This window comes from Carcharodon carcharias, chromosome 5, assembly GCF_017639515.1.
Source record: "Carcharodon carcharias isolate sCarCar2 chromosome 5, sCarCar2.pri, whole genome shotgun sequence".
Lineage (NCBI taxonomy): Eukaryota > Metazoa > Chordata > Chondrichthyes > Lamniformes > Lamnidae > Carcharodon > Carcharodon carcharias.
Genome location: NC_054471.1, coordinates 18,925,287 through 18,947,651, shown reverse-complemented (window position 1 = coordinate 18,947,651; position 22,365 = coordinate 18,925,287). Strand labels below are relative to the sequence as shown.

Below are 22,365 nucleotides of genomic sequence, written 5' to 3'. Positions count from 1 at the left end.
AATAAAGATACTGCAAGGGGCTGTGAGCACCTCCACCAGTGGCTGCGCCATGGCCACCTTTTGCAAGGGGATTGTACAACTTACCCAGTTGGCCAATTTTTCTGCTACCCCCTAAAATGCACATTAACTTGCAGTCTGCATCGGAAGGGGTGAAACCTTCTAGAGCATTTGGTAGCACTTTCATGCTTTTGTGTTGCTTCAGTGGCCCGACTCCAAGCATGTCAATGGAGCTGCGCTGAATGGTCTCAGCTGCAGGCGAATGCTTGCTTTTGACAAGCTTTTCCAAGCACGTGGCTGCTTCGCTCACCACCCCCAACAGGACCAGATGATTGTGCCCTTTGACTGGTTTGAGGCTAACATCACTTTAATGTAACCTGTTACTGAAGCCAAGCAATCTGGTCTTGTTAATTTCAAAAGAGACCCGAAGGGGAAGGTTGTGGGTGTACTAAGAGCTTGCATGAAGGAAAGTCCAACAAACTGCTCGGTGTTGTGCCAATTATAACCGGCTACAACTTTGCCAGATTATCCAGATATTCATCTACACGGAATGCTTGGGGCATGCATAATGGGATTAAGATGGCAATAAGTCCATCAGCAAATAAAAAAGCCTCCTTGAGAACAAAGGCAAGGGATGTCATCACTGACTGCAATAAACAGCTGGAGAGATGAGTTGACCACTAGTAATACTCTAGGATGAAAACAGTCAGAGTGTACTGTGCAATTGTTCAATTGTTCAATGTTTGATTATGTGTATATATTGACTTAACTGCTTTGTGTGTATGATTAGCTAAGCCTGGGTGTGGTGTCTATAAAAAAAAGTCTGTAAACTGAAACAAGTAGCTGGAAGCATGAGAGCAGACATTTTAAAGCATTGTATAAAACTCCTGTTTAGACATATAACCTGGTAGGTATCATTTCTGCACATCTCTGAGGCATAAAACACAACACTGAGGAAGACAATGATCTCTTTCCATGATAACACGACAAGTAAGATCAACTATGATGGAGTAACATTGGAAACCTTTGGCCACTGGGTCACAACATGCTGGATATCCATACCTGCAAATGGCATATGAATATGACAGGCATTAACACAGACAAGTGGGACACAGTTGCCAATAGCCCTGAACCCTGAAGTCTAACTGACTGGAGAGGCATTGGAAGAGGCGAGGGGAAACAAAACTCAGTTTGTAAAGAAGATAGTCCAGAGAAAATCGAGGCCAGCAAACCCTGCACCTTCTCAACAAAAACAGCAGAGCCTACCATGCCAGAGTGGGGCTCCTGAGCCGTACCAGGCAGTGTTTGCCACAAAGCTGATCAACACCACACAAACCATGATCTCCTGAGATGGAAGACTGCCAAAGACAATTAAGAATAGAGTTAATGAACACCTTGAATAGTTTCTTCTGATTGGAGAGAAGCAGCATTGTTTGTAAGGAGTGGCTGATGCCTGATGAATCTGATTGAACTTTTTGAACTGAAGGAGCCCTGAGAGCACAGTGGAGATAAAAGGAACAGTGAAGAGAGAGAGAGAGAGACAGTACTGTGAAATGAGGGGGCTGAGAGCTCAGATGAGATAAAAGGAGTGGCAAAGAGAGCACTGAGAAAAACTGACCAAATAAAAAGTCAAGGCATGATGTCACATGATAGCAGGTAGGCGATTGGTTGGTTGGAGCTCCCCAAGGTAAGGATCATGTGCCTGAACGAGTTTGTGGGTAGAGCAGCAGAGAGAAATGAAGATGAATGTCAAGGAGTGAGGTAAAAAGCTAAAAGTGAAGTCTGCACAAGGGATGGTACTGATTGGTCAGTATCTGGAAAGCATTTTTTTATAAGTCTTTAATAGGTATTTAGTTTGTTTCAGTTGAGGTTATTTAGTGAAATAATAGAGGTATAGCAGGGCATTTCAGTCCTATGGAATGCACTTCTTGTTCCATGGCATAACTCAAGGATACTTCTCATGGAAGTATCAACAGCTTGAGCAGCTCAAGCTGTGTCAAGAAGTACATGAATTCTGGATAATGGCACCAGGCAACTTAAGGGTGTGAAAGCATAACCATCAGGCAGTCAAAGGGGATGAAGCCACATAGTGCAAGAATCCCCTGAGGGCATCTTGCTCTTCAATACAATTCAGTTCGAAATACTGGTGAGGGTGATGGCTGCTCCAGGTAGTTTAGCCGGAGCCACATCCCCAGCACCACCAGTGGCTCTGCTGCACAGAGATGAGGGAAGGGGTGGTGGGGGAAGATTGAGAAAGCAATTGTAATTGGAGATTCTATAGTTAGGGGAACAGACAGGTGCCTGACACTGGGAGTAATCTGGAGATTACCATATTTGAGGTCCTGTCTGTACCCCTGCCTGTACCCCTAACTATAGAATCTCTTTGGCCTCAAACATCGATCCAGGATGGTATATTGCCTCACTGGTATCAGGATCAAGAATGCCATTGAGTGGTTGCAGAGCACTGAAGGTGGAAGGTGAATAGCCAGAGGTTGCAGTCCATATTGGTATTAATGACAAAGGTTGAAAGAGGGATGAGGTCCTGCAGGCAGATTTTAGGAAGAAGACTAGTAAACTGGACCTCAAATATGGTAATCTCCAGATTACTCCCAGTGTCAGGCACCAGTGAGTATAGAAATAGACGTTTAGAGCTGATGAATGTGTAGCTGGAGAAATGGCACATGAGGGGGTGTAAGGGCACTGGGTTAGCTCTGGGGCTGGTGGGACATGGTGGACGGATTATACCCTAAAAAGACCAGGACCATTATCCTTAAAGGATGTCTTGCTAGTGCTGCTAGAGAGAGTTTAAAACAACTTGACAGGGGATGGGAACCAGAATGTAGAATTAGAAAGGTGCCCAAAAGATTTGGATAGAATAAGGAACAGTCAGGTTGCTTGGTATTACAGGACTTGAGAATCGGGATAACCAACACCTAGTGAAAAATTTGAGAGACAGTTTGGCATTGCTGTGAACATATAATAGCGGTGGCGGGGGGGAGCAGGGGAGGTGCTACCTCCACAGATGTGAGATGGGACAGATGCAGTTGGGGTTTGGGAGTTGCTGCCAGATCTGTTAAAACCTGGTTATGGGTCGGGTAGGGGGGCAGCAGAGATGTGACAGCAGCGGAGGTGTGGTGGCAGAGCTATGAATGTGATGGGGAGCGAGCGTATAATGCACATGCACACAGCTCAAACATCACAATTACAGGAAACATGGCATCCCAGTCTCAAACAAACTGACAAGAATGGCAAATTATTGTTCTCTTTGAAACTTGGCATTTTGCTTCGGTCCTGATGAGTGCACAATGGAAAGCTTCAACAGCACGTCTCATTTTTCAGTGACACATAAATAGTAAGGTATTAGGTGGGCTCAGAGTTATAGGACTATATATGATTACATAGTCTATATGGCACAGAGACAGACTATTTGGATCAACCAGTCCATGCTTGTGTTAATGTTCCATTTGAATTTCCTCACACCTTTTCTAATCTAATTTGCCTCACATCCTTTACAAAGTACCTGGATGAGCACTTGGCACGTCATAACATTCAAGGCTATGAGCCAAGTGCTGGTAAATGGGATTAGGTAGGTAGGTCAGGTGTTTCTCACATGTCGGTGCAGACTCGATGGGCTGAAGGGTATCTTCTGCACCCTGTGATTCTGTAAATCTATCATCATAACCATATTTTAACTTCTCTCTGATCTGTAATAGGCCTACATTAGGTTTACTGTTCACACAGAAAGCATGAAAATAAGGTTGGGGAGCTGCAGACTCATAACCACATGAAAATATGATGTTGTGGCAGTATGGTGATCTGACTGAAAAAGAGGCAGAACTGTATATTAAATATTCCTGGATACAAGGCGCTCAGGGAGAAAAAAGGAAGGAAAGAAAGGCAAAGGGCTAGCAGTATTGATTAAGGAGAATACTAGAACTGTTGGAGAGAGAGGATACCCTAGAGGGATCAAGGACAGCAACTATTTGGTTTGAGTTAAGAAATTTTATATTCTATAGACCACCAACTATTGAGAAAAATATAGAGGAACAAATTTGCAGTGAAATTGTAGAGGTGCAAAAACCATAGATTAATGATATTGAGGAGCTTTAATTATCCTAATATAAACTGGGATAGTAATAGTGAAAAGGAAGGAAAAGCTTTTTTATGCAATGGGTAGTTAGGATCAGGAATGCCCTGCCTATGAGTGTGGTGGAGGCAGATTTGATCATGGCTTTCAAAAGAGAGTTGGATAAGCATCTGAAGAAAAACAAATGCAAGGCAATTGCAGACAAGATAGCAATTGATGAGGGCTGAGCTATAAGTCATAGGAAGCAGACCGCTAGCATTTTTTTCATCTCCTGGCACTGAAACCAATGGGTACTACAGAACTAAATTTTGCAGCCTAAATGCTTTATTCAAAATTTAATTTCTCTATGATAAGCTGGTATTAAAATTAGCAGCACAGAATATTTATAGAGCAAGGACACTGTTCAATAGAATTGTGGTACATTTGTATAAAGCTGGAATATTTGATAGCAACAATTGAGAGCTGACTCTTACCAAAGATTTTGTCAATTGAATCATTGGTAGGTAGTGTACAGTTGAAGACTGTGAAATGCCTCTTTAAACGTTGTGGAATATCATTGCGCCCTCCCCCTGGATGGATCATTGCAGCCATTAATTGTACATCAATAATTTTAGTAAAGGCTCCTGGTTTATCCAAGTTGTACATTCCATGCATTTCGATCATCTGACGAACTATTTCATTCGTAATCTGCAAGACAGAAAAAGACAAATAGATGGTTTAACATATGAAACTAACTTATGTACGAGGTTATTTTGCACTTCTTAACTTGTCCATTCAGAAAAAAAATCACCTCCCTATTACAGTATACAGGGACTGAAATTGTGAGGGCAATTTACTTTGCAACAACGTCTGGCCTTCATTGAGTTGCTCCAGTGTTCCACTGAAACTCATTAAGTTAACTGGGTAGCATATTAATTGGTGAGCCAGATGTGAAAACCTTGTGCATCATGCCTCTAAATCATTGAGGAGGGCAAATGGAGGAAATTTAATGTCACCGAGTGGAAAAGCTTTAAGGAATAAAAGATTCCTGATGGTTCAACAAATATATAGGGTTCTGTTTTCTCCACCAGCTTTTGACAAAGATGTTCAGCTGAAGTGATTTTTTTTTTACTGAAAGATTCCTTATGCTTTATCAGCAACCAAAGAATCTCAAAGAAGGCCTCAGACAATTCAGCATGATAGAACAAAGGGCCAGCAAAATCTTCTTTGACACAGAAGAACATAGGTTCTTCTGCATGAGATTTGCTAGTTGAGCGACCACTGGCTGAACTTACAGGGAAGGAGCCCACAAAACAGTAATCAGGGCTATGGTAGTTATGGTGGTGAGTGCTTGCCTTCAAGGCAACACACTATATTGGAAAAGGTTTACAAAACAAAAACAGAATTACCTGGAAAAACTCAGCAGGTCTGGCAGCATCGGCGGAGAAGAAAAGAGTTGACGTTTCGAGTCCTCATGACCCTTTGACAGAACTTGAGTTCGAGTCCAGGAAAGAGCTGAAATATAAGCTGGTTTAAGGTGTGTGTGTGGGGGACGGTTTTTGTTTTGGATTTCCAGCATCCGCAGTTTTTTTGTTTTTATCTCTTGGAAAAGGTTTAGTCAGGCAAAGTACACAGGCAAGTTTAATGAGCAGTCACATTCCCTTTTGCCTGTGGCATCATCAAATTTCCTGAACTAATCACTCTCATTCCCTAAATGGAATAGAAGCAGGATATAACAATACACCTAAGGAGTTATTTCATAGAGCTTACCATTAAACTATCGAATATTGTTGAAAAAAGACATGTCTAAGCTTTTCATCTTGCACTTATCAGGACACCTGCAAGAAGACCAATACAAGGGGAAAAGAACAATTTATGCTGTGCAGAGTGCTGATTGGTTGGCAAGTGGCACTGCAATGGAGAATACACCACTGATGGTGACCAACAGTTAACTGCCAAGCATTGTTTGAAATTTAAACCAGGCAGCTTGACCCTGATTGGTCAAGGCATTGCCCTGAGGAATGAGTGGCTGTCACATTTTATTTAGCTGAAACAGACGCAATGTGTGGACATGTTCTTTCTGTCTGCAAACAAAAGGGGCCCTATGCATTAATATATGTAGCTTCCAGTACATGCAAATATGTCACACTGCAAGCCTGACTGACAATCCTATATTAGTTCTTAGTACATTGAGGATTATTTAGCAAATGTTTTTCAAATTGCGGAATCCCGCCCATAGTTTTTTTTTACCCAAAAGGGATGGGCCATCACACATCTCCTCTTTAAAAAAATACTGAAATAAGGATTTTTTCAGAACCATTTAAATTACTACATATTTTAACATTATAAACACATTAGCAACTATCTTATTACATACAATACATAAATGATGCCCACCCCATAGTCAATCAAAATTCAAATGTCCAATATCTTGCAATCCCAGGTCCCTGGTCAAAAACTGATTGCACTTAAACAGATGGAGTGTTTAATTCCAAATCTTTTGGTATATAAATAAAGTTTATAAGTCTCCTTTAAGCAGTTATGAATTATTTAAATGTATAATCAAACTCTGGATAAAGAGTTTGCAATTAGATTGTTTCTTTCTGCGACATGACCGATTTTTAAAGTAAATGTTTGCAATTACTTTAGACAACCATTAATCACTCAAAAGCAGTCTGACAATATTCTTTCCAGTCATATTTGACTTTCTTCTTCAATAATTTTGTTAATGATGTGGCTAATCTGCTGAAATTTGAGACAAACTTTTTTTTATTCATTCATGGGATGTGGGCATTGCTGGCTAGGCCAGCATTTGTTGCCCATCCCTAAGTGCCCTTGAATCTTCCTGTAAAATCCACACATTCTGAGGAAAGGCCTTATGTCTTATTTGGTTTTAGGAACAGGAAAATCCATTATCACTTGAACTTTAGCTTCTTTGAGCAACATGACCGTTCCTCATGACATGTCCCAAATAAGTGCCAAAGCCCTTGGAATATTTACATTTTGCCAAATCTATCACAAAATCAGTTTTTTTGTAGTCTCTCAAATAGTGCACTGTGGTGTTTCACATGGGCCTGAATCTTCCGGGCAGCTGGCAGTGAAGATTTTCCTGACCCAACGCTGTTGCCCATTTCTTCTGGGATCTTCCAATCCCACTTGAAGGAGAAATAGGCAGAGCAGCATTTCCCGGGGAGCTCCAGTGGATTGTAATAGAATCAGGGAATCCATTTTTTACGGCACTAGCTGCCATATTCTGATAAGTATTTAAAGGCCTAGTCTTTAAGTGAATGAGTGTGGGTTAGTGAATGGATGGCTGAAGGGGTGAGTGAATGGGTAGGTGGGTGAGTGGGTCAGTGAGTAAATGGGTAGTTGGGTGAGGTGGTTATGTGTGTGAGTGGGTGAGGTGAGTAGATGGATGAAGTGGCTAGGTGGGTTAGTGGGTGAGGTGTCTTTTTGGGTGGGTGGATGAGGTGGGCGATTGGGGAGATGGATAGGTGAGCAGGTGGCTGAGTTACATTTGGGTCTGGGGTAGTCGGGAGGAGGATAGGTGATTGGGGCATAATCGGGTGGTTGGGTTGGCTTGGAGGGGTGGTCAGGTAGCCAGGGGTTATCTGAGTGGTCAGAGGAGACAGTTGGGTGTTTGGGGTGGCGGGAGGGGGGGGGGGCAGTAATCAGGTGACAGCCAGGTTGGGTCGGAGGAGGTTAAGTGTTCAAGGGCTAATTGGGTTGGTTGGGGGGTAGTTTAGCAATCAGGGAGGGTGATGGAGGGCGGGGCTGGCTGTTGAGTTACTCAGGTATTAAACCAGTTTTTAATGTGTTAGTTACTTTCCAAAGGCTAGCATTTCCTGGGTAGCTATCAAGGTAAGTTGCAAGGAACTGTCCCAAGTCTCTGACTCTAGGTCAGAGTTGAAGATATTCACAGATGGTCCTGGATAGCAGGGAATTAGCCCATCAGAAGTTTACACTTCCCAGGTAATTGCCACATAGAATCCTATGTCAGGACTTCTACAGGGTCATACATCTGGTCTTCGACCATCCAGAGACCACAAGATTTGGACTATGGTCTTCCCAAGTATTGCTGTAGACCAATAAAGTGTCAATATAGAAAATATAGTTCAATAATTCATTAATAAATTGATTTGCTAGCCTTTAGAAAGTAACTAACACATTCTTCATTCCGAAAGGCATCACTTTACACTGAAAGAGGCATCCGGAGTTATAAAAGCAGAGATTTCCTTGGCTTTATTTGATAGTGGCACTTGCCAGCATTTATTTAATAACTCAATCTTGCTGATGAGCTGAGTTTTCAATTCTACCGATGAAGTCTTCAATTCGTGGTACAAGATAAGAATCCGGTTTTGTTACAGCATTCACTTTTTTTTATTTATGGGATTTGGGCATTTATTGCTCATATCTAATTGCTCTTGAGAAGGTGGTGGTGAGCTGCCGTCTTGAACCACTGCAGTCCATGTGTTGTCGGTACACCCACAGTGCTGTCAGGAAAGAAAGTTCCAGGATTTTGACCCAGCAACAGCGAAGGAACAGTGATGTAGTTCCAAGTCAGTATGGTGTGAGGCTTGGAGGGGAACTTCCAGTTGGTGACGTTTTCATGCATCTGCTGTCTTTGTCTTTCTAGGTGGTAGCGACTGTAGGTTTGGAAGGTGCTGTCAAAGGAGCCTTGGTGAGTTGCTGTAGTGCATCTTGTAGACGGTACACACTGCTGCCACTGTATTTTGGTGGTGGAGGGAGTGAATGTTTAAGATGGTGTGGATGGCGTATTGATCAAGTGGGCTGCTTTGTCCTGGATTATGTCAAGCTTCTCACTATTGTGTATTCACAATTGGTTTATTGTATATTTCAGATATCTGATTTTCCTCAGAGTAATGCCGAGATGACTCTAGTTCTAAGTCTACAACTGGTTTATTTAAAGTGCTTTAAAATATCTCAGCAATCACAGGATATCTACACACATGTTAAGAGTTCAGGTCTTTCTGTGCATCTTTTTGTTTTTTTCATTGAGACTGCACTCAGGCTTAAGCAATCAAGCACAGTGAACATATTTCAGTGAACAGACCAATACAATCAAACACAGATTAATTAAATCATTAAATACTACATCCTTTCTCCCTTTTAGTTAAAAATCTTATTTTAAATTAAATCATCCTAAACAACAAACTTATATACATCAAGAAATTTATTAGAGTTCAACTTGTTTTTCCTAAATACAGAAATAGTCTTTGAGATATGAAGGCATCGGAGGTCTACAATTAGGTCTATGAATTCGAAATTGTGGTTCTATGTGATCAAAGTGTTGAGACCGATGGTCAACATCATTCATAGGGAATGGAAATGTATCCTCATAATCACTGTCATTGAAATATCCTGGTCTGCTCACTATCAACTGTCTCGCATTCCACTTTATATTGTCATCTAACAGATAAGCATTGGAACCAAGCAACCACTTGATCTGCTTTGGAACTGAAAGAGATGATGCAAGTTTATAGTCATGATTTGGCCATTTGATGTAAACCCAATCGCCAACTTCAAATCGTGCCTACCTTGTGTGTAGTTACTTGTCAAAGTATGCTTTTGCTTCCTAAGAAGTCATATGGACTTGAAACGTTAACTCTGTTTCTCTCTTTATAGATGCTGCCAGACCTGCTGAGCTTTTCCAGCATTTTCTGTTTTTATTTATGTTTTTGCTTTACCTTGTTGTTTTGCAATTTCAACTGCTTCCACTCTGACATTCTTGTTGATTGACGGTGATGACTTAAGAATGGCCAGTGGCAAAGTTATGACCTATTATACGTTTGGTTAGTGTCCTTCTGGTCAGGGAGTGTGGGATCAATATGTGATAAGTAGGATGTGAATGGATTGTTAAAATGCTTTCCCCTCCGGTATACTCACTCTCATACTATCCTTTATCACCCTGTTGAGTCATTCAAAGCCACCATTTAATTGCAGGCTGTAGCATGATGTCAGATGGTGATGAATTCTGTAACTAGCTAGGTACTCCATGAAATGACTGGAAACAAAATACCTGCAGTGAGCATCTCTGGCAATGCCATTTTGTAAACAACTTGTCTAGAAAGTCAATAACTGAGGTGGCTTGTTATAGGATTTGTTGTAGCAATTTCTGGCCATTTCTTATGTAGATCATGAACAATAAGCAAAAAATGTTGATTCCTAGGGGCTGCTTGCACATCTCCAAAAATATCAACTTGGAGTTGTTGCCATGGTTTTGTTGGCCACAGAGTTGGTTGTAGAATTGTGGGACACGGTTTAACAGATTTTTCACGGAGTGCACAAGCTGCGCAGTTTCGAATGAACTCTTCTATACAGCACAAAAACAAAAAACTGTGGATGCTGGAAATCCAAAACAAAAACAGAATTACCTGGAAAAACTCAGCAGGTCTGGCAGCATCAGCGGAGAAGAAAAGAGTTGACGAAAAGTCAACTCTTTTCTTCTCCGCCGATGCTGCCAAACCTGCTGAGTTTTTCCAGGTAATTCTGTTTTTGTCTTCTATACAGCAATCCATTGCTAGCCACCAAACTGCTTCATCGAATCATTGTTTCATCTTAACGGTGCATGGATATCCTTCATAGGCAAGATGCAATACAGGTAGCTGTAACGCCTTTGGGATAAACGCTTAAGTTCTGCATGTTATCACCAAACAATGCAAGTTCATTATGTACTCTGTATTATGGGATTAGTTCTTCCTCTATTTCACGAGGCCACTCAGTTTTTAGGTACTGGCTTACTTTCTGCTGACTTACTTTCTGCTGACTGTCACCGATTCTGTCTTCAATTCCTCTCGCATAACAAGATTTGTGGTAGATCTGCTTCTATCACTGCTTGTTTGTCCCTACAACCAACCCCCCCTCCACCTCTCTCTCTCTCTATCTCTCCCCCCCCCACACACACACCTTAAACAAGCTTATATTTCAACTCTTTCTTGGACTCGAACTCAAGTTCTGTCGAAGGGTCATGAGGACTCGAAACGTCAACTCTTTTCTTCTCCGCCGATGCTGCCAGACCTGCTGAGTTTTTCCAGGTAATTCTGTTTTTGTTTTGGATTTCCAGCATCCGCAGTTTTTTTGTTTTTATCTCTGTGTTTAATTGACTGCCACTGCTCTTCAAGAAATGCCTACCTCCTTGAAGAAGTTCTGTTCCTCTCTGCGACAAGATTTCCATATCTCTCTGTTGTCTTGCTCGCCTTCCTTGCTTTCCATTTCCCTCCTAGTGTTTGACAAGGTGTTTACTAAAACCCGCTTTCACAGCCATATCTCCTTTCTCAGTGACTGTCTCCGTCTCCAACTTACCCCACGTGGATTTCAACTGAAATTCCACCCCTCATGTTTCGAACCCACCCAGGATTACAGGTATCTCCGGGACATAAAACGTTTCTCGGACTGCTGTTCCCGTCACATTCTGAAATCCACACTCAGTGCCATGCGCCGCCATATGAACACACTCAACCTCTCCCTCCAGCAGCACCGCCGTACCCTTTTTCAAAGCTGCGCGTGCCCCCAGTTTCATTTTATCCTTCGGCTAATCCGACGCCTCAACAAGAAACTTTTTCTCTTTCTCTCAAGTGCTAAGGAACGCAAGCTCCAACAACTCATCGACACCAACACCCATCTAGGACCCTCCACCCCTGCCTGTCCCTCCGTCCCCACCCTTTCTTCCAATCCCAACCCCAGCCGTGTATTCACTATACCCCCTGACCTTCCCCTCTCCGATGCTGAACGTTCAGTGCTCAGCAAAGGACTTAGTTTCATACCCTGACGCCCTCACCTCAATGAATTTCGGGCTCGGCATGATACTGAACTCTTCTTCCGCCGTCTTCGTCTCCGGGCTCACTTCTTTGGGCAGGAGTCCTCTCCCAGTTCAACGGATCCTTTTACCCATCTCCAATATTCTCCCTCCACCTGGACCCCTCCCTCTGGATTCTTACCTCCTCTCGATCTTTTCATTGAGAACTGTCGGCGCGACATTAGTCATCTCAATTTCTCTGCTCCTCTCACCCATTCTGACCTGTCTCTCTCTGAACTTACTGCACTCCATTCTCTCAGGTCCAACCCTGACATTGTCATCAAACCCGCTGACAAGGGTGGTGCTGTTGTTGTCTGGCGCACTGACCTCTACCTCGCAGAGGCTGAGTGTCAACTCGCAGACACTTCCTCCTACCTCTCCCTGGACCATGACCCCACCACTGAACATCAAGCCATTGTTTCCAGGACTGTCACTGACCTCATCTCCTCAGGGGATCTCCCTCCCACAGCTTCCAACCTGATAGTCGCCCAACCTCGGACGGCCCGCTTCTATCTCCTACCCAAAATTCACAAACAGAACTGCCCCGGTAGACCAATCGTCTCAGCTTGCTCCTGCCCCACAGAACTCATTTCTCGTTATCTTGACTCCCTTCTCTCTCCCCTTGTCCAGTCCCTTCCCACCTACATCCGTGATTCCTCTGATACCTTACGTCACATCAACAAATTCCAGTTCCCTGGCCCCAACCGCTTCCTCTTCACCATGGACGTCCAATCCCTCTACACCTCCATCCCCCACCAGGATGGTCTGAGGGCCCTTAGCTTCTTCCTCGAACAGAGGCCCGAACAATCCCCATCCACCACTACTCTCCTCCGTCTGGCTGAACTTGTTCTCACGCTGAACAATTTCTCCTTCAACTCCTCTCACTTCCTCCAAATAAAAGGTGTGGCTATGGGCCCCAGCTATGCCTGTCTCTTTATGGGGTATGTGGAACATTCCTTGTTGCAGTCCTACTCCGGCCCCCTTCCACAACTCTTTCTCCGGTACATCGATGATTACTTCGGTGCCGCTTCATGCTCTAGTCGGGACTTGGAAAAATTTATTAATTTTGCTTCCAATCTCCACCCCTCCATCATTTTCACGTGGTCCATCTCTGACACTTCCCTTCCCTTCCTTGACCTCTCTGTCTCAATTTCTGGTGATAGACTGTCCACCAATATCCATTACAAACCCACCGACTCCCACAGCTATCTCGACTACAGCTCCTCACACCCCGCTTCCTGTAAGGACTCCATCCCATTCTCTCAGTTCCTTCGCCTCCATCGCATCTGTTCCGATGATGCTACATTCAAAAACAGTTCCTCTGACATGTCCTCCTTCTTCCTTAACCGAGGTTTTCCACCCACGGTCATTGACAGGGCCCTCAACCGTGTCCGGCCCATCTCCCGCGCATCCGCCCTTACGCCTTCTCCTCCCTCCCAGAAACATGATAGGGTCCCCCTTGTCCTCAATTATCACCCCACCAGCCTCCGCATTCAAAGGATCATCCTCCGCCATTTCCGCCAACTCCAGCATGATGTCACCACCAAACACATCTTCCCTTCACCCCCCTTATCGGCATTCCGTAGAGATCGCTCCCTCCGGGACACCCTGGTCCACTCCTCCATCACCCCCTACTCCTCAACCCCCTCCTATGGCACCACCCCATGCCCACGCAAAAGATGCAACACCTGCCCCTTCACTTCCTCTCTCCTCACCGTCCAAGGACCCAAACACTCCTTTCAAGTGAAGCAGCATTTCACTTGCATTTCCCCCAACTTAGTCTACTGCATTCGTTGCTCCCAATGTGGTCTCCTCTACATTGGAGAGACCAAACGTAAACGGGGCGACCGCTTTGCAGAACACCTGCGGTCTGTCCGCAAGAATGACCCAAACCTCCCTGTCACTTGCCATTTTAACACTCCACCCTGCTCACTTGCCCACATGCCTGTCCTTGGCTTGCTGCATTGTTCCAGTGAAGCCCAACGCAAACTGGAGGAACAACACCTCATCTTCCGACTAGGCACTTTACAGCCTTCCGGACTGAATATTGAATTCAACAACTTTAGGTCGTGAGCTCCCTCCCCCATCCCCACCCCCTTTCTGTTTCCCCCTTCCTTTTTTACCAATAAATTATAATGATTTTCCTTTTCCCACCTATTTCCATTATTAAAAAAAAAACCCCCACTAGAGCTATACCTTGAGTGCCCTACCATCCATTCTTAATTAGCACATTCGTTTAGATAATATCACCAACTTTAACTTTAACACCTATGTGTTCTATTGTACTATTGTCGTTGACATCTTTTGATGATCTGCTTCTATCACTGCTTGTTTGTCCCTACAACCACACCCCCCCCCCCCACCTCTCTCTCTATCTCTCCGCCCCCCACACACACACCTTAAACCAGCTTATATTTCAACTCTTTCTTAGACTCGAACTCAAGTTCTGTCGAAGGGTCATGAGGACTTGAAACGTCAACTCTTTTCTTCTCCGCCGATGCTGCCAGACCTGCTGAGTTTTTCCAGGTAATTCTGTTTTTGTTTTGGATTTCCAGCATCCGCAGTTTTTTTGTTTTTAAGATTTGTGGTTGTTTGTGTAATCAATGTGATCATGCAGTCTTCGATATTGCAAGTTGTTTTGCTATCACTGATGCTGACACTGTCTGTGATAGTAGTACCATACTGGAACTGTGATCATTCCCAAAATCAAAATAATTGAGTCATCATAAGCTTGAAGAGTGTCTGTTGCGGGAATGAGAGAAAGCTGCGGAAAATACCAAAGGTAGAGTTTGCCACTCAAAATAGATACTTTCATGCCAACAGCGATAAGAAGCAACACTTGGATGCCTGCAATCTAGACTAGGCATTCCTTAAAATGGCCTGCTGCTTTAATATTTATGAAAGTATATAGATGTTGAACCTCACTCACAGGAAAAGACTCCTCATGTGTTGATCCGATGAAGTCTTCTTCTTCTTCAATGACCTGCACACATTTGCAAAATGGTTCCACTTTAAGCATGAGTAACATGTTTTCCCTCGAGCTGGACATGGTGCTGTGACTTGATGAGAATTTCCACAATTTCCGACACAGTTTTGATGGTATCTGACTGTGATGGGACATGTGTTGAGACTGCTGAGAGCTCTTTGCCCATAACCATAACACTTGAGCTGGTTGGGCAAGCTGTGTCTGGCAACCTTGAGTCGGTACATTTCTGTGAAACCTCTTAGAATCTAACATGGCAGATTCGATTTGGATTGCCAAGGTCATGGTTTTTTCCATGCTTAAATCATCAGTGTCCATGTGGAGATAATTCCCGCCATGGAATTGAAGTCTTTTCAATTAATTGGTCACAAATTAGTTCGTTGGTTGGTGAGCAAAATTTAAATATAGAAGCCAATTGCCAAAACCCTATCACATTGTTTAATGGGCTCACCATTTCTCTGGCATCTCTGATGGAATGTATATCAGTCGATCATCATACTTTTCTTTGGCCTAAAGTATTTTCAAGAGTACTTACCACCGTATCAAATTCTCACTTATCTCCTGTGAGCTGCTTGAATATTCACTGGCCTTCTGCCCCAAGACAATGTATGAGAATCATCTTTTTGCAGATTGCTTATACATCCAGACTGTATATACCTGCAGCAAGCAGGTAGTTCTTGAACCCTAAAATCCATTGATCCCACAGCATGGGAGGATTCCCCAGCGATAAAAGAAATGGTTCTGGAACTGGTAAAGTTAAACTTTCCTCAACCAACCTCATTGCCAATTTTGTTGTATATTTGCTGGTTTGCTGTATATTTTAGATATCTGATTTATCTCAGAGTAATGCAGAGCTTACACTAGCTCAAAGTGGACTACTAGCTTATTTATAGTGCTTTATATATCTCTTCAGTTACAAGATATCTCCACACATGTCCACAGCTCAGGTCTTCCTCATGTAGCATTTGTTTACTTTTCTCTTGGAGACTTCACCCATGCTTAAGCAATCAAGCACAGAAAAGATAGATCAGTGAACAGTTTAACATAATCAAACACAGAACAATTAAACCATTGAACACCACACCCACATCAACATCATGCACAGCTAAAGAAGCTCATCCTGGTCTACCTCTACAGAGTGACATTCTTTTCACAATTTGATTGTCACCCCAAGACTCTTCTGGGAGATGGCCTAATATTTTATCCAAATTCTTTGACACCTCTTTATTGACTAATCTTATTGCTGGGGGTGCAGTTTGAAGCCACAGTTATAGTCATATCTCTCTCTTGTACCAGTTATCCTGGTTGGTTATCCTTCCTGTCAAAATAACATTTCATCGAGTTATCCTTCAATCTGGTATACTAATAATGCAGTTAACTTCACTGAGTTTCTTTTTAATCAAATAAGGTCCACTAAATCTAGCCTTCAGCAGTTCACCCTGCATAGGTATCAAAACCAATAACTTATCTCCAGGTTTATATTGCATTCTTCAGCAGTTTTATTGACTTGTTTTTCAATTACCTGCTGGGAGACCTTAACCGTAAGCAGCTGTACATGTTTTTGACAGCCTTTCTTGGAAATTGGGCACAAAGGACTGAATGGAAGGGCTCTTTGCCTTAGCCAAAATCTGGTGCCAGAGCCCCAAATCCAGAAGCTGCTCCCACGTAACAAAACGATATAGATGGGTTGGTGGAGTGGGCGGTAAAGTGGCAGATGGATTTTAACATAGAGAAGTGTGAGGTCACACATTTAGGGAGGTCAAATAGTTACAGGGATTACAGAATAAATGGGAATATACTAAGAGGGATAGATGAAGTGAGGGATCTTGGCGTACAAGTACACAGGTCCCTGAAGGCAGCAGTTCAAGTAGACAAGGTTGTAAAGAAGATATATGGAATGCTCTCCTTCATTGGTAGAGGTACAGAATATAAAAGTAAGGATATAATGTTGGAATTGTATAACACTGGTGAGGCCACAACTGAAGTATCGTGTGCTGCTCTGGTCACCACATTACAGGAAGGACGTAATAGCTCTGGAGAGAGTGCAAAGGAGGCTTACAAGAATGTTGCCAGGGTTAGAAAAGTGTAGCTACGAGGAGAGATTGGATAGGTTAGGGTTATTTTCCTTAGAACAAAGAAGGCTGAGAGGTGACTTGATTGAGGTGTACAAAATTATGAGGGGAATAGATGGAGTGGACAGGATAAAATTGTTTCCCTTGGTGGAGAATTCTAGAACCAGGGGACATAGATTCAAGATTGGTGGTAGAAGGTGTAGGGGGGACTTTTTTACGCAGAGGGTAGTGAGTGTCTGGAATTCACTGCCCAAGTTGGTGGTAGAGGCAGAAACTCTAAACTCTTTTAAAAAGTACCTGGATCTGCACCTTAAGCGCTGTAAGCTGCAGGGCTATGGGCTGGGTGCAGGAAGGTGGAATTAGAAAGGGCACCTGGATGTCCTTGGGCTGGCATGGACAAGATGGGCTGAATGGCCTCCTTCTGTGCTGTAACTTTTTTATGGTTCTAACAGGCACCCACCATTTTTGCTGTAGCGTGGGTGGAGGGTGTGGGGGTGGGGGTTGGGGGGTGGTTTGGTGGTGGAGGAAACGGGGGCAGGAAATATTTTACACAATCTCTGTTCATGGAGGTAGCTATGCATTCAAAAGTGCAGCTGTCTTCACTCAGTAGCAATTTTCATCAAAGCTCCTGAAACACAATGGGCGGAATTGTTCCAGATTTGCACTAAGCATGGTAACGGGCAGGAACAAGGGCGTTTTACCCGTTGGCTGCCATATTGTCCCAATCATTAATCAAGCATTCCCGGGAAACACACCGGATCACTGATTGCACATCCTCTCATTTGCCCGCCCCACTGTCACTTCAGGCCTTCAGTAAAATTGGAGCCTTATTGAAAGGCCGCCCCTGCACAGAGCCAGCACTGTTCAAAGGATGGCTGCTGAAGGGGGCAAATGTGCTTCCCCCAGATTTAGCGCCGCCTCCCTCTAAGTGGAGGCCTGCTGTGAAGTCTTCTACCCCACTCTGGGCAAAGACCAGTAAGCAAGGCCACCAATCCAGCATGGGAGGCAGTGGCAGCAGTGATCAGCGTCAACGTCCTGCAAAAGAGGACAGCCACCCAGTGCCGAAAGAAAATGAATGGTCTCGTTCGTTCTGCTAGGGTAAATCAATCTTCTCAGCAGTCTCAACTCACCCATTCACAAACCCATCACACATCCACAGGAATCTTACAACTCAAGGGACAACACCACTAACTCCCACACACACCCACACATCTCCATCAGGCTCATACCCTCTGGAGCTCAAGTTCTCATTCCCTCTGTGTCTGCTCACCACACAAGCATTCCATACAGTGCCATGTGTCCAACTCACACTCTCTCTGTTTGTTTTCATGCAGGGAAGCTGGCTCAAAGCAGCAGGGCACCCGAGGGGAGGAGGAGCAGCAGCTGGACAGCCCTGAGTCATCCACTCAGGAAACTCAGAGTCAGTCCTCTCCCTTTGCCTGTGAGCCCCTCAAACATGCCCTCTGTCATTGCAGAGGGAGCAGCTGGCCCACAGGAGGACAGCCAAAGCAAGCTGGGGCCCTCAAAGCCTCAGCGCTCCAGAGGATGCACACCAAAGTCATCAAAGGCAACAAGGCCAAACATTGCACAGGTTGTCTCCACCCCTACAGTGTCAGGAAGATATAATAATTTTCATAATATTATTGGAATTTATTGTAAAGTAGAAATAGTGTGTGTCTGTGCGTGTGTGATTGACTTAATTGAATTAGAGACAGCTGGTCTGAAAGCTTTGATGTATAAAGAAGAGAAGCTAGGTTTGAAATGTTAAATAAGTAAACATGGCTGGAGGTTTACAACGTGAAGTGTAAAGGGAACATTTCAATTTTTGGATAAATCATAGTAGTGAATTTCAAAGAGGTGGTAAGGTGTTACACCTAGCCAAACACTGTGTTTATTTTTCCCAATTGGTTCTATGAAAGATTTTTATTATTAGAAAAGTAGAGTTGAAAAGACATATCGAAACAATGAGATTTATATTGTAAAGTGAGAAATCTGTATAAAGGAGATGAGGTTATGTGAAAGGGGCAAGCATTTCTAGACCTAGCACAAACGTGAAAAGCCTCAAGCTGCTGTCTACTAAGAACTGAAGCTGAGGGAAATTCACTTTGAATCCAACTGTCCAGGATGTGTACCTTACCTGGGTCTTTTAAAATCAATATGTTTTTACTGTTGCCATAATGGAGGTGTAACTGTGAGTTAGATTAACTAGGGGGGCTAGTTTATCATAATAGTAATTTGTAAATCTATGTAAGTGCTTAAAATTTTCTTTATAAATAAAGGTTTAATTTAGTTTTGTAAAAACCCTCTAGGCCTTGATGGCTTTCTTTTAACTGAATTCAAAGCCTACATCTCGAAATAAATGCAAATTACAACCAGCTGCGGCAGCTGCTTCAAATTTCCCTTTGGGATTTGAGCAGCATAGTGCTTACCATCTGCTGTGCCATAACAAAATTGGAGGCCCGTCCAGGATATATATGAAATTCATGGATTGGTTTGGAGTCGATGAATCTTAAGATTACGAGTATGAAAAGCACTTTGAATTCAGGAGTTGGTGTGTGGTATTTTTAAAGTGGTGAGACAGCAAAAATGGCTGTATCCATGGTTTAAACTATTTTGGAAGTAGAAGATATAACTAATTGGTACAAAAAATATCTAAGGGTAAGTTAACAGAGTTGGCAGATAAGTTGCAATTGATTTAACCTGTAGGGTCAAAGAAAGCAGGCATAGCATTTAAAGTTGGAAGTGATAACTGACTGCAGTGAGTCACAGCTGGAGGCAGTGAGACTTTAGCTACAAATGAAGAAGCTTGAACTTGAGCAAAAAGAGGAGCTAAAAAAGAACTTGAATCAGAGACAAAGGAAAAAAAAAGGAAAGAGAAAGGGCTTTCCAAAGAGAGCAAGCAGAAAGGCAGGAGAAAGAAAGGAAGTTGGAACTGGAATTCCAGCCGAGAGAGAAGGATAAAGAAAGTGGGGCAAGGGAAATAGAGAAGGAATAAGAAAGGGAATACTAGCGTAAAAGTTTGGAAGTTAAAAAAGGGATCTCAGGTTCTGAGGAAGATTCTGATGATGAAAAACCCTTTAACTTAAAACCCAGTGGGGATTTGTTTAAAAGTATATGGATCTTCCAAAGTATGAGGAAAGGGGTGTTGAAGCATTCTTTATTTCATTTGAGAAGATAGCTAAACAGATGAAATGACCACAGGAAAACTGGACATTGTTATTACAATCCAGGCACATGAGGTTTATGCTTCACTGTCAAAAGTGTCAGTGAACTATGATGTGGTTTAAAAAAAGGCTATTTTGAGCGCATACGAACTGGTTCATCAGTTAAAGACACCAGGATGTTGCCTGGGATGAAACATTTAAGTTATGAAGAGAGGTTGGATAGACTTGGATTGTTTTCATTGGAGCAGAGAAGACTGAGGGGCGACCTGATTGAGGTGTACAAGATTATGAGGGGCATGGACAGAGTGGATAGGGAGCAGCTGTTCCCTTTAGATGAAAGGTCAGTCACAAGGGGGCATAAGTTTAAGGTGAGGGGCAGGAGGTTTAGGGGGATGTGAGGAAAACATTTTACCCAGAGGGTGGTGTTGGTCTGGAATGCACTGCCTGGGAGGGTGGTGGAGGTGGGTTGCCTCATATCCTTTAAAAAGTACCTGGATGAGCACATTCAAGGCTATGGGCCAAGTGCTGGTAAATGAGATTAGGTAGGTAGGTCAGGTGTTTCTCACGTGTCGGTGCAGACTCAATGGGCCGAAGGGCCTCTTCTGCATTGTCTAATTCTGTGATTCTGTAAACAGGTAGAAATTTAGGAGTATGAGAAAACAGCCTGGGCAAACTTATATTGAGTTTGAAAGAATAAAACAAAGTAATTTTGACCGGTGGATACGGGCATTAAAAATAGAGACAACATATGCAGCTCATAGAGAAATAATTCTTTTGGAAGAATTTAAAGATTCCATTCCTTCGGCAGTGAGAACTCATGTGGAAGAACAGAGGGTTCAAATGGAAACTCAAGCAGCAGAGATAGCTGATGATCATGAGTTAGTTCAGAGAGCTAAATCTTTTTTTCATCACCCTTTTAAAGGATAGAAAGTGGAAAGATGAAAGGAAGGTGGGCAGTCAGGTAAGAGGAGTCAGTGGAAATTCCCAGGAAGTTTTTTCTCAAAATAAAAAGGAAGGTGCTGAGATAGAAGTAACATTTGAAAATTGAGGTGTTTTCATTGTAATAAAGTTGAACTTAAGAAGTCAGTATGCTGGAAATTGCAGGGAAAATCTGATGGAATTATTGGGGTGCAAAAAAAGTTTGGAAGTAAAAGTACTGTGGGTTCTGAGGTTCAGGCCCAGGAAAAACATGTGGTTTTTGTGTACAGGGAAAACAAGAAGAATCAGTGATAGGTAAAGAAGTGGGAATGTGTTCACAAATTACCCAAGGGAATTCTGAGGAGCAGGTTGCAGAAATGTTCAAAGATTTTGTATGTGACAGGAAAGTCTTTCCATGTGTATAGGGTGGAATAGGTAATGATGTTAAAATGTTAAGAGAGACAGTGAGTAGTCAATCCTTAATGTTGTGGGATAGTGATATTTGTTGTTCAGAGGGAGTATTGCAGGAACAGGTGATAATAAGTGAGGTTCATGGAGATGCTGAACCTATTCCCTTGTGGAAGGTAAATTTAAAGAGTAAGTGGAAATGTGTAAGGTGAGATGATCGTTGGAGTAGTGGAAAAATTGGCCATTGCAGGGGTTCAATTGATTTTGGATAATGATATAGCCTATGATAGTTGAGCAGCCTATAGAGTCTTCAACAGAAGTATTGCAGAAGGAGCATCCTGGATTGTTTCCAGATCATGTGATAACAAGATCACAGGCTCATACATTGAAAGAAGAACAGGAAGTTCAAAGGCAGTGAGAAACTGTGGAAGTTCAATTAGTTGGCACTGTGTTTGATAACATTCTTCAGGAGGAAAGAACAGGACAATTCAGTTAAGATGTTTAACTCAAAGCAGTTAGCGGAGTTGCAGAAAAAGAATTTGCAAATAAAAGAGTTATACCAGACATCTTACTCAGAAACTGAGGCAAAATGTATTCCAGAATGTTATTACCTTAAGGGTAATGTTTAATGAGAAAATGGCATATCATGTTTCAGCAAATGAGAGCTGGAGGGAAATGCATCAGATTGTAATACCATTTGGATATAGAAATGAGATTCTGAGAATAGCTCATGAAATTCAAATGGGGGAATGTTTAGGAATTAGGAAGGCACAGGCAAAAATACAAAAACATTTTTATTGGCCTGGGTTACTTAGGGATGCAGTCAAGTTCTGTAGAACCTGTCACACATGTCAGGTGATAGGGAAATCATAAGCAGTGATTAAGCCAGTCCCTTTAATTCTAATTCCAGTATTTGAAGACCCTTTCCTAAGGTCATGATT

At 42.9% G+C, this 22,365-nt stretch overlaps 1 protein-coding gene across 1 annotated transcript in view; it reads right to left on the bottom strand.

Annotated features, from left to right (window-relative positions):
• The window catches only part of LOC121278118 (dynein heavy chain 8, axonemal-like), a 2,067,071-nt gene that overhangs the window by 512,672 nt on the left and 1,532,034 nt on the right, over positions 1-22,365 (bottom strand). The window contains 1 exon segment of the mRNA XM_041188205.1: positions 4,558-4,771. Coding sequence (XP_041044139.1) covers positions 4,558-4,771 — 214 coding nt within the window.